Here is an 11,190-nt window from a genome sequence, read left to right as displayed (position 1 = left end):
ATTGCTAGAGGCGAGATGTCATGACTGCAAGGCTCCCTCTAGGGGCCCAGGGCAGCCAGCCTCTCGCTCGCTTTCGCTAAGAACCTCGAGGACGGCAGCTCGGAAGAGAAGAGTCAAATGGGGAGCGGCAGAGCAGCCGCCTCGGGTGCCGGGAGCATTTTCTACCCAGTCGGGAGGCCCCAGTTCCCGTTCAGCATCCCAGGGCCCTGGGAGCGACACGTCCCTTCTCAAGAATCCACCGAGTGATGCGGCGATCACTCACCACCGTACCGCAAACCCAAGAGGATGAGCCTACATTCCTCGTACCGCCCAGCCAGCTCCAGGCCAGTCTCAGCCACCAGCCCGCCACAGCCATTTTGACTTGGTAGTGACCCAAATGAACCGAGTTCCCCAAGACACCTGTACTGTCACAAAGGAACCCAGAGCCTTCAGGCACTGCTAAACCCGGGAGTCAGAGGCTCTCTCATTCATTCAACCGTATTTATCGAGCGTTTACTATGTACGGGGCACTGTACCATGCGCGTGGGAGAGTACAATGCAACAATAAGAAGGGACATCCCCTGCCCTCTCATCACCACAGTCTCCAGAGAAACCAGTCGAGCAACTGGGAGGGCCGGAGACAGCAAACCAGCGGGCAAAAGCCAAGGGGGTAGAAAGTAGCAGTATTCAGCCCTAGGGCCTAAGCGGGGGAGGAGAGAAAAACGCTTACTCTCTCTCCAGATAGAAATCTGCTCAGGCTGAGAGGAGAGTGTTTCTCTCACCTCTACCCCGATTTCAAGTCAATCTACTCACTGTGACTCGTTCTCATCTCTCCCACCTGCATGAAACACCCCACTCCTCCAAATGCAATAGACCGTAGCTCTCCCCATGTTCAAAGCCCTTCTGAGATCCCATCTCCTCCAGGAGTCCCTCCCAGATTAATTTCCTATCTCCCCTCAGTGGTTCCCCTGCTACTGCCCATTCAGCTCTTCCATGTCACCCACTATTAAACCCAAATTTAGGTACATAATCCCCTTTTCCTTCTTCCTTCTGTAATATTTTTATAGTGCTTTTAATAATAATAATAATAATGTTGGTATTTGTTAAGCGCTTACTATGTGCCGAGCACTGTTCTAAGCGCTGGGGTCGTTATCCTCCCAGGGCTTAGTACAGTGCCTGGCACATAGTAAGCCCTCAATACAATTATTATTATAACTATCCCCGCACACGGTACAGTGCTTGGCACACAGCAAGTGCTTTAATACCACTATTATTATTATTAATATTGATAATGAGGGTGGTTTGTTTAAAGGAGCTCCAGCAAGGCATACTCTCTGCAGAGATAGAATTCAGGAAGGAGTAGGTGAGGGAGATGTACCAAGCCCTAATTAAAGACCCATGCAAACACAATTAGAAGCCAATACTTCTCCCTAGACTGCAAGCTCTTTGTGGGCAGGGAATGTTTACCAAATCTGTTATACTGTACTCTCCCAAGCACACAGTACAGTGCTCTGCAAACTGTAAGTGCTCAATAAATACCAGTGATTGATCTATTAATCCTGGAGTATGGTCCTATCCCGCCGTCAACCTCTGGACCACATCCTACCACTGTCCTGGAATGCCCTCCCTCCTCACCTGTGCCAAACTAACTCTCTTCCCCTCTTCAAAGCTGTACTGAGAGCTCACCTCCTCCAAAAGGCCTTCCCAGACTGAGCTACCCCTTTTCCCTCTGCTCCCTCTGCACTCCCCCTCAGCTCCTCTCCCTTCCCCCCTTCACCTTCCCTCAGCTAAGCCCCCTTTCCCTCTGCTCCTCCCCCTCCCCTCAGCACTGTACTCATCTCTATATTTTATTACCCTATTTATTTTGCTAATGAGGTGTACATCCCCTTGATTCTATTTATCATGATTATGTTGTGTTGTTTTTGTCCATCTGTCTCCCCCGATTAGACTGTGAGCCCGTCATTGGGCAGGGATTGTCTCTGTTGCCGAATTGTACATTCCAGCACTTAGTACAGTGCTCTGCACATAGTAAGCGCTCAATAAATTCTATTGAATGAATCACGCTGAAATCCAGATGAGCAGGGAGACCAAGAGCTTCAAAGAACAGGCTCCATCTCTCTAAGGCAGCAGGATTAGGCCCAGACTAGATGACTGCCTGAGGGAACCTAGGAATGAAGAACTGGTGGAGGCAGATGGGTCTTTTTTTTTTTTTAGTGGTATTTAAGTACTATGTGCCAGGCACTGTACTAAGCACTGGGATAGATACAAGTTAGATTGGACACAGGCCAGGTCCAGGTCTCACGGTCTTAATCCCCATTTTATAGATGAGGTAACTGAGGCACCTCTCCTATGAATCGACGCCTAATCATGACAGGAGATTTTGCGTACGCTGATGAAGCTTAGAGCTAAGCCATATAGGGTTACCCATAATGGAAAGGTCTAAGCCGAAGCATCAGAGTTGATTCACCTGTGCTGGACAGCAGCGGCATGGGAAAGGGTCAAAGGCGGATGATCAAGTGATCAAAACGTTGATCAAAGACAATGGCAGAGACTCAGATTTTTACCGTATGGAAGGCGGCAACGGTAAACCACTAGCCATACCTTTACCGAGAAAACCCTACAGATACGCATACCGGAACGACTTTACGATAGAAGATGCGACGTTCTGAAGAGGGCATGTCCATGGAATCGCTATGGGTTGGAAACGTCTCGACGGCATTTGAAGATGAAGAGCTGAGGCACAGAGAAGTTAAGTGACTTGCCCAAGGTCACACAGCAGGCAAGTAGCAGAGCTGGGATTAGAACCCAGGTCCTTCTGACTCCCAGGCCCGTGCTCTATCCCCTAAGCCACACTGCTTTTGCATCTCAGTTGGGCAAGAAACCACTGCCCACTGCCAATAGGGGATCCCCAACCCAACATTACCCCAGGGCTACTCCTACAGCTAGTTCTCCCATAGCATGTATTTTCACTTAACATTTGGGATAGAACACTGTTGGACAATTGGGAAACGCTCAGCTGACAGTGGATAAGAACACAATGCGTCGTCGGAAGAAACGGTCGGTTGCGCACCCTGGCAGGACCTCAGTCGAGGCTTGAGTATCACAGCACGTGTTTTCCTTGGCAAGGGTCTCATCAAGAGCAAAACCGCTATTTTCTAGGCGAGCGGACTACTGCCGAGCCCAACCTGAGCACATTGCAGAAAGAAATAAAGGCACCATTATGGGCCCCATACTGGGGTTAAGCTTTAATGTTCAGCTGCACTCAAACCATCATTTATGGAACAGAGGAACCAGAGGGAATACGCAGCAGACGTCCTCAGAGACCCCTCTGGAGCGGAGTCAGTTTAACCCAGAAGTCCAGGGTGGGAATACGTCTAGAAATCCCTCGTAGAGCTGCAGTGCGATAGTCTGATTTTGGGGTGGGGTGGTGTCGCAGGAAAAAACTGAAAGCAAGCGCTTCATCCCCTGGAAGATGAAAAAGCAATAGGCCTGCCTCAGCCACTCTTAGCCCTCTGCTCCCCAAAGAGCAGGGAGGGAAGCCCTGGGTCAAGTCCCCAGCACAGTTGGGCATTCCAGGAGGGGCCTGCCGGCAGAGCCGGGCAAGCAGACCCTCCACCCCGCCAAGCAAAGCACAGCAGTAACCGCCACCTTCCCCCCAGCCACTCAGGGTCCCTGCTCCCAACTTGCTCCGGGCCCACCAGGCCGGGGATAAAAAGCTGCTCCCTCAAACTCCTCCATCTCCACCAAGACTCTGAGCCTATTTTGTCCATCTGTGTTACGTTTGAATGTTTGCGTCACTCCTGATATGTGTTTCCAATCCCTTCTCCCCATCTACTCAGATTGTGACCCCGCCCGGGGGACAGGGACCGTGCCTAATTCCTACCTATATATTATCTCCCAGTGCTTAGTACAATAAGTCCTTAATAAATACAATTACTTCTGCGCCCAGCCTTGATCTCAGCAATGGCCCTGGGCCCGGGCAAGGAAGTTCTCGTAGTTCTCTTCGCAGTCGTTCACGGCGGTGAGGAAGTAGTCGGGGTCAGCGATGGCCTTGAGGAGGTCTGTCTGGACCAGGCAGATGCCATACAGTTCGGCAGTGGGGGCGGTGTAAGTTTCTCGGCTGCCCTGCCCTACGAACACCTTGGGGAGAAGGGGGAAGAACAACAAGGGAGCCCATTACCCCCGATGCGATCTGGCTCCGAATGCTGTTAAACCAGCAGGAAGGGTAGGCAGCACACACACCCAGGCAGCTCCAACCTGAGGCAGACCGAGAAGATCCCACGGGTCTGGTCCGCTCCCTCCGACCCTAGAGATCTTTCCCTCACTTGGAGAAGCTGACAGCAGCCCTTTGCTAACTGGCCCGTTTCGACGGGGGCGGGGGCCGGAGTACCGTTCAGCTTCATGAATCACTGCCATCAGCTCAGTTCCTTCTCGAGATGCCTCCTCTTTGGAGTTGGGGCAAGAGGCGGAACGATCCCAGTGGGAAGCTGGAGGCTCGGCAGTCAACTGGAGCATTTACTCTGGAATCTCAAGCTGTCACAAACCCAGCTGTTAGACAGAGCAGAGCCTCATGCTCCCAACCAAGACCCGGGCAGTTCACCGGGGATCAAGGGTACCCGCACTGTCCCCCGGGAGAGAAGATGGGTACCCGGCAAGTCTGAGTTGAGGAATCACAGCCTACAGAGGCAGTCGCTAAGAGCCACCCTGGCTGCTGCTCCAAAAGCTCTGCCTGTTGTTCCGGGAAGACACTGGGAAAAATCTCATGGGGCCACCGGCACCTTTGAATCAGAGGGTTCCCGAAGCCAACATCATTGCCAGCCTCACACAGCATCAAACCTCTCGCAGGACTTTTGTGCTGGAGCAGGTGCCAAGCAAATCAACTTGACCATTAGGGCAGCATCTTTCTCCTCCTTCCCTGAAGAGGCTAGAAAAGAACGAATGGGGACGGGACTATACCTCTAGTTACCAAAGGGCGAAAAGCCCACTGACCTTCCCCCTCTCAGCCAGTTCACTGACCAGGGGTGTTCTCCTCACTGTAGGCGGTACACTTACTGTGATCCCTGACTCCCTGCCATGCCTGCCTATCTGTGTGACGGGTTGGCTCGGCCAAGCCTTCCACATACATCAATGCAAGTTTCTAAGCATACAGGCCGAAGCCTCAAGAACAAGCAAGCTGCCAGCTCCTTAATATCCTTCCCATGGGGAAAGCTATTGACATAACACATCACTCATTTGCCTGAATGCATCAGCTGCAGCTCAGCCAATTCCAAGGGAGGAATTAGGCAAAGAGGTGGGAGCTAAAAAAAAAAAAGTCTACAAAACTCCCCAGAGATAGGAAGTGAAGGAAGGGCCAAGGAGGAACCTCTGTGGACAGTGAAAACTGCCGAGGAAAGTCTAGTGCAATTTTTTTTTTTTTTTTTGACAGGAGGGCAGGGGAGAGAGGAGAGATGGGGATCAGGAATCCCAGGTTGAAATTGAGTGTCAAACTGATCAATTGCTGTTTGAAACTTTTATTAGACACGAATGGTGGGAGCAACCTACTGGTGCACTTTCCCCCCAGGGACTGTAAAAAGCAACTAAGAGTCCACCCTCAAGAAGTGACCAGCAGGTGACAACTTGTCACCAGCTGTCTTCCTTCAACCCACCCAAAGAGGTGGGTGCCTTGGGAAGAAGGGTTTGCTGTTCAGTAAGGGATCGCAGATACCTGAGGGTGGATAATGCTGTCACTGTCTTGCAGGCGTATGTTGTCATCAAAACAGATGTGCTGAACCTGAGGGTCGTGGGGGTCGATCCACAGTGGTTTCCCGCCCCGGCTGGAGAAACTGTTCTTGGACCACCTGGAAGACAGGAGCCCAAAGGGGTGGTAACCCCCAAATCACCATCCCAGTCCCCAGGATGATGAGGGCGGCGCTGCCCTTCCTTCCCCCGGCCAGTATTCCACTGCTGGGTTGGGGCCTCAGCAGGGAATTCACATGAAAGTTACAAGAATTTGGGGAGTTAGGGGTCCCAGAAAACCCAGCCAATTGCCATTCCCCTGAATCTCATGTCTGGGAAAGGCCAGCTGGAGAGCACCCCTTTCTGCCCCCGTCCCCTTATCCAAGGGAAAGAGCCATTGGCTTTTCTTAACAGCCAGCTTTCTCGGTAGTGGTCCTCAGCAAAAGCAACCGGCTTCAAGAAAAGGTTGAAACCTCCCCAAAAGAGAAGCAGCCCCCTTTCCGAGTTGGCAGGGCCCCAGAGGTCCTCACCATTCAAAATGATCCCGGAAGCCCCCGAGGCCTTCCATAGAACTGAAGTAACGGTACATTCCTCTCCCATCTGGCCGGCTAGAAACACGCTCCGCTCCTCGGCTGACCACTATCTCCCGGGTGCTGCACTGGATTCGACCAGGGGAAAGGTTCGTGGGGAACTGCGGGATCGGGGAAGAGAGGAAGGTGGTCTACTGAGGCTGCGCTGGCCAAAAGACAAGTTCTTCGCAAGGTACAGCAACTCTGGCGATGGCCTCAACAGGTGGCCGAAGGGCCGGAGATTCTTCCCGATCTTGTCAGCCAGGATGAACAAGTGCTCCCCTAGCTGGTCCTGGGTCAGACCTGAATGACAAAGTGGGATTCGGCTTCCTTGGGAGGCACTGAACAACTCGCTTTCCCTCTCTGTAAAATGGGGAGTCGGGGGTGAGGAGAAGAGTTTACAAATGAGTGTGTCATGATCGACTAGACTGGAAGCTCCCTGAGGGCAGGGATCATGCCTACCAACTCTACTGCAGTGTACTCGCTCGAAGCGCTCGGTGCAGTACTCTGCCTAAAAGAAGCGCTCAGTAAATACCACTGTTTGATGACCTCGCTTCCTCAAGGGAAGGAAAAGGTGAGGGCTTTCAGAAGACGGAGGCAGCCAGGTAAGGTGAGAGCGGTTAAACCAACGACATCGCCGGTCTAATTAGTCCTCTATCGGCAAGGGCACCGAAAACCTTTCCGGAGGTAGAAAGGTAAGTTTCAATTCCGAGGTTACCTCCTCCTCCTCCTCCTCCTCCTCCTCCAGGAAGCTTTCCCTGATTCATCTAACTCACTTTCCAACTTACCGATACAATCCGGGACCCGCACATCTCTAAAATTACTGTATCTTTAGATAAACATGCAATCCTACATCACCTATTAGAGTACGAGCTCCTCAAAAGCAGGGGCCATGTCTATCCTCTGACTCAGACCCCAAGCGCTACACATTCCCATAGGTGTTTAGAAAAGACTTTTTGACCAGTTAACAAAGGGAGCCCCCTGAGCTGTCCCCCTCCCCACTCTGCCCTCCCTCAGCCCCACTCACCGCCATCTCCTGCAAAGCAGGGAACTGAGGGTGCTGCCCCTTCAGGGCAGAGTGCATAGCCTGGAGCACAGGAGGTAGATCCTGGCCAAAGGTGCGGAACACCACAGCAAAGTGCCTGCCTTGCCGCAGCAGGGTCTCCAAGAGATGGAAGAAGGAGGGCAGAATCCGGTGGTACTCTTTGCCATCCTCCCCCGGGATAGAGAACGTTTTGTCTGGCTGGCCTGACCACTCCAACAGTTTCAGGTGGTGAGCAAGGAGGCTCTGGAAAGGGAGGCCCAAGTTGCCATCCGTGAACCTGGTATTCCGGCCAAACTGAGTGTAAAAGTTGACCGCGTTTGGGCTGGGAGGTAGCAGAGAGGGTGAGTAACTCAGCCACTGCCACTCACCTGAAAGAGACACAGCAACTACAGGTCAGGTTTGTGGAAGGCGGTAGACCCGCAGGCATTCTGACATCACAAGACTCCTCTCGAGGGCCACACGCTCCCCTGACCCCCCACCAAGGCACCGAGACAGGACTACGGTAGGGCAGGAAGGTATCTCGGCACTTTGAGGAGACACATCAAGCAAAACCTCCACTTCCACCGCTTACCCGTCTGGCTCAGCTTCCCCCAGCAAACAGTGCTCAGATAATTGTTCAGGGCTGCCAAAGGACCTTGGTTTGTAACACTGTCTGACACCAGGATGGTGTTATTCAGGTCCACATGCAGAACTACTTTCCTTGGACCCCGTCCCAAGAGTTTGGCAGGAGAAGGTGTAAGTTGCAGTGGTTCTTCGGCTTCCCGGGAGCCCTTGGCCTCTTGATTGAGATCGGGGGGATCCTTCTCCCTACGGAGGGGTTGGCTCTCCAGTTTAGGGACTCTTCCTGCTGGCTCCCCTTGGCAGCCACCCCCAGGATCCGGACAGAGCTTCTTCCTGGATTGGGATTTATTCACCACAGCACCTGCACGGCACCTCCCAGGGGAGGACATTCTCCCCAGGTTAGGTCTTCTGTCCACAGCTCTATCCCCTCCACTCACGAATGTCACGACTGCAGCCGTCACACGGGGACCCTCTCGTTTATGCCTCCTTACTCATGGACCGGGATACCAACTGCACAAAAGCCGGGTGTAGCTGCTTGGCAAAAGAAGGATTAATGAAAGAAGATTCACGTGTGGCTGCTTGGGAAGAGAAGGACTCATGAAGGAATGAGATTCCTCCAGGCATAAAATCTAAAGAACGCAGATGCTCTGGGCTGCCCTATATCACATCCTCCCCTCTTTTATCCCGTTACCACCCTCAAAGGCTGCCGCTCGACGTGACCGGAGGGCTAACCCAAGCTAAAGTGTTAGAAGGATGAGGGTTGTTCCTAATCAATCTGCTCTGGGAAGACATTAATCATCCCTCACGGGGCAGAGAGACCGGGGTGGAGGGGAGGGACGGGCGATCCCCAGAAGCAAGGGAGACGGAGACCTCACTGGGAAGGATGCCCAGACGTGGAGGTATTTGGCATTCCGGTGGGGGCAGCATGCTTCCTAAGGAGAGGGAAGGAAATGGAGAGACGGGGGAGCCAAAGCAGAGGAGAGCTAGGGACATAGGGCTTTCGGGAGGGCGAGACGGGGTGGGGGGGAAACGGACAAGGCAAGGGGAAAAGGAACGATGGATCCAGCCCCGTCAGGAGGCTTAATAAAACCAAAAAAGGAGTCTCAGTTCCGGGATTCGTTACCTCTAACCAGTTTCCTACTTCCTTCCCGGCTGCCAGCACCATAGAGATCGGAAGTCACCGTTGGGTCCTGCCTAGAGTGTCCTCCTGCTGGTCGGGCAGCGCCACCTGCTGGGAAGCGCGTGGAAGAGTCTTCCATGCCAGAAGAGAGGGAGGGAGTGAAGGGGTGGGAGAGGAGAGAGATTGAATAGGGATTTAGCATTTTCTCCAGCTCCTCCTAATCTGGAACCCGGCGCCAGCCAGGCTCAGGAAATTAGGTCTGGCAGGGAGGGATGCGCACAAAGAAATGGTCGGGGCCCAAAGAGGACCCGGGGTGGTCCGAGGACCAAGTGGCCGGGCCTGGCTGGAAATAACACCCTGAAGTCTTACGGAGACCCCGGCGAGGGAGCAGGCTCTGACTCGGGAGGTGCGAGCCAGCCCTCGTCCCCCCGGCTGGGGTCGGCCCTAGAAACGAGCCAAAATTTGGGGGGCATTCACCGTCAAACCTAGTGAAATCCGGTCACTAGAGGCCGACGGAAACCGGAGCTGTAACCTCTTCTCCGGATCCACAGATGCGGCTGAGGGGAGTCGAGAAAGAGAGGCGGGAGAGGGAATTTCCGAAGCCGCAGGCCCCTGACATTTTCCCTCTCTGCCCACTCTCCCTCGCAGACCACAGTCAGCCCTGGGCCCAGACTCCCCAAGATCCGGCTGTATTACGCTCCCGGTAGCAGAGGCGCAGCCCAGAGAAAGCCTGGGGGAAGAAAAAGAAACACAGAGAGGAACCGGAGAGGGTAGACACCTTCTTTGGAGAGCACCAGTTTACCCCGGCGTCACTTACCACAGACTAGGAAGTGAGTGCATCAGTCTCAGCACCTGCTGGTGTGTTGGTAGTGAAGCTGGGCTGCCTGAGAGATGGGCATTGAGTAGGTGCCAGCCGAGGTTTTGTCATCTCTCTGGGGCTGATGGGAGCAGCTGATGGGAGCTGCCCTGTCTCCAGCCCTTCTTGAGCTGCCTCCAGCCCCTCCCTGCATCACTTCCAGCCTCTCCCTGCAGAAAGTTTCTGAGGAGTTCCCATGCTGACATAAGGCTGAGGATGCCAAGGGAAGCGTTCGGTTTGCAGTTGAGACTGCATCCAATACAACCCTGTTACCCAGACAGGAGGTGTTTAGGCTGCGGCCCTGAGGCCGGAGAGAAGTGGGCTGGGAGTCCTCCCGCCTGCGGGAGACAGGGACCCGATGACAGTTGAGGAAATCAAGCCAGTTCAAGGGCCGTTCCCTGCTCGTGGAATCTTTTCAGCCTCTTCTTTTAGGCTGCTCTCCCATCCCTCCTTCCCTCCTCGGGATCATTTCCACGACATCTTCCCCTGTATTGGAGCCGTACTTCCTTCGATCGATCAATCAATCAATCATATTTATCGAGCACTTACTGTGTGCAGAGCATTGTACCGAGTGCTTGGTACAATATAACAAGAGTTGATAGACACGTTCCTTGCCCACAATGAGCTTACCGTTTAGAGGGGGGTTACGGGCATCAATATAAATAAATAAATGATGGACATGTACATAAGTGCTGTGGGACTGAGGGATGGGTGAATAAAGGATGCAGATCCAAGTGCAAGGGTGACACAGAAAGGAGCGGGAGAAGAGGAAATGAGAGCTCGGTCGGGGTAGGCCTCTTGGAGGGGATGTGCCTTCGATAAGCCTTTGAAGGTGGGAAGAGCGATCGTCTGTCGGATGAGGATGTTCCAGGACAGAGGCGGGATGTGGGCGACAGGTTGGCGGTGAGATAGACAAGATAGAGGTACACTGAGTAGGTAGCGTTAGAGGAGCGAAATGCGTGGGCTGGGTTATAGTAGAAAATCAGGGAGGTACGATGGGAGGGGACAAGGTGATTGAGTGCTTTAAATTCTGTGGTAAGGAGTTTCTGTTTGATGCAGAGATGGATGGGCAACCACTGGAGGTTCTTCAGGAGTGAGGAGGCGTGAACTGAACATTATTGTAGAAAAATGATCCAGGCAGCAGAGTGGACAGGAGTGGCGAGAGACGGGAGGCAAGGAGGTCAGCTGTGGAGAGTGAATCAGTGGGGCTGTGAACTGAAAGCACCAGTCCTAAACCATGTCTAGGAGGGAGTATAATCCTGGATTAATCTCAGGAGACCCAGCTATCTAGCCTGTGCACTTGAGAGCAAGGGTTGTCTAGCCTTACTTTGGGAGCTGGACTCTG

At 53.2% G+C, this 11,190-nt stretch overlaps 1 protein-coding gene across 2 annotated transcripts; it reads right to left on the bottom strand.

Annotated features, from left to right (window-relative positions):
- Positions 1–3,197: 3,197 nt before the first annotated feature.
- On the bottom strand, positions 3,198–9,115 carry LOC100682013. 2 transcript variants are annotated; one of them, XM_007665565.4, is made up of 7 exons: positions 8,993–9,111; positions 7,880–8,400; positions 7,291–7,676; positions 6,225–6,385; positions 5,684–5,816; positions 3,917–4,119; positions 3,198–3,444 (listed from the first exon to the last, which is right to left on the bottom strand). In XM_007665565.4, the coding sequence occupies exons 2-6, from the start codon at positions 8,256–8,258 to the stop codon at positions 3,937–3,939; spliced, it is 1,242 nt and encodes a 413-aa protein (XP_007663755.1). In that variant the 5' UTR covers positions 8,259–8,400; positions 8,993–9,111; the 3' UTR covers positions 3,198–3,444; positions 3,917–3,936. The 2 variants fall into 2 exon arrangements, with proteins under 2 accessions (XP_007663755.1, XP_028906691.1); XM_029050858.2 differs by lacking the exons at positions 3,198–3,444; positions 3,917–4,119 and adding an exon at positions 4,142–4,903 and having other exon boundaries at positions 8,993–9,115.
- Between the last annotated feature and the right edge of the window lie 2,075 nt (positions 9,116–11,190).

This window comes from Ornithorhynchus anatinus, chromosome X1 (genome assembly GCF_004115215.2).
Source record: "Ornithorhynchus anatinus isolate Pmale09 chromosome X1, mOrnAna1.pri.v4, whole genome shotgun sequence".
Taxonomy (NCBI): Eukaryota; Metazoa; Chordata; class Mammalia; order Monotremata; family Ornithorhynchidae; genus Ornithorhynchus; species Ornithorhynchus anatinus.
This window is presented reverse-complemented; position numbering and strand designations above follow the sequence as displayed.

Bases quoted from the DNA above. Each gene is read 5' to 3' on its own strand.
- LOC100682013 (XM_007665565.4), bottom strand. From the start codon at position 8,258: ATGTCCTCCCCTGGGAGGTGCCGTGCAGGTGCTGTGGTGAATAAATCC. The intron at 6,386-7,290 runs GTGAGTGGGGCT...CCGATCCCGCAG, and splicing joins CTGCTTTGCAGGAGATGGCG to TTCCCCACGAACCTTTCCCC. The intron at 4,120-5,683 runs GTATCTGCGATC...CTTCTCCCCAAG, and splicing joins ACAGCATTATCCACCCTCAG to GTGTTCGTAGGGCAGGGCAG.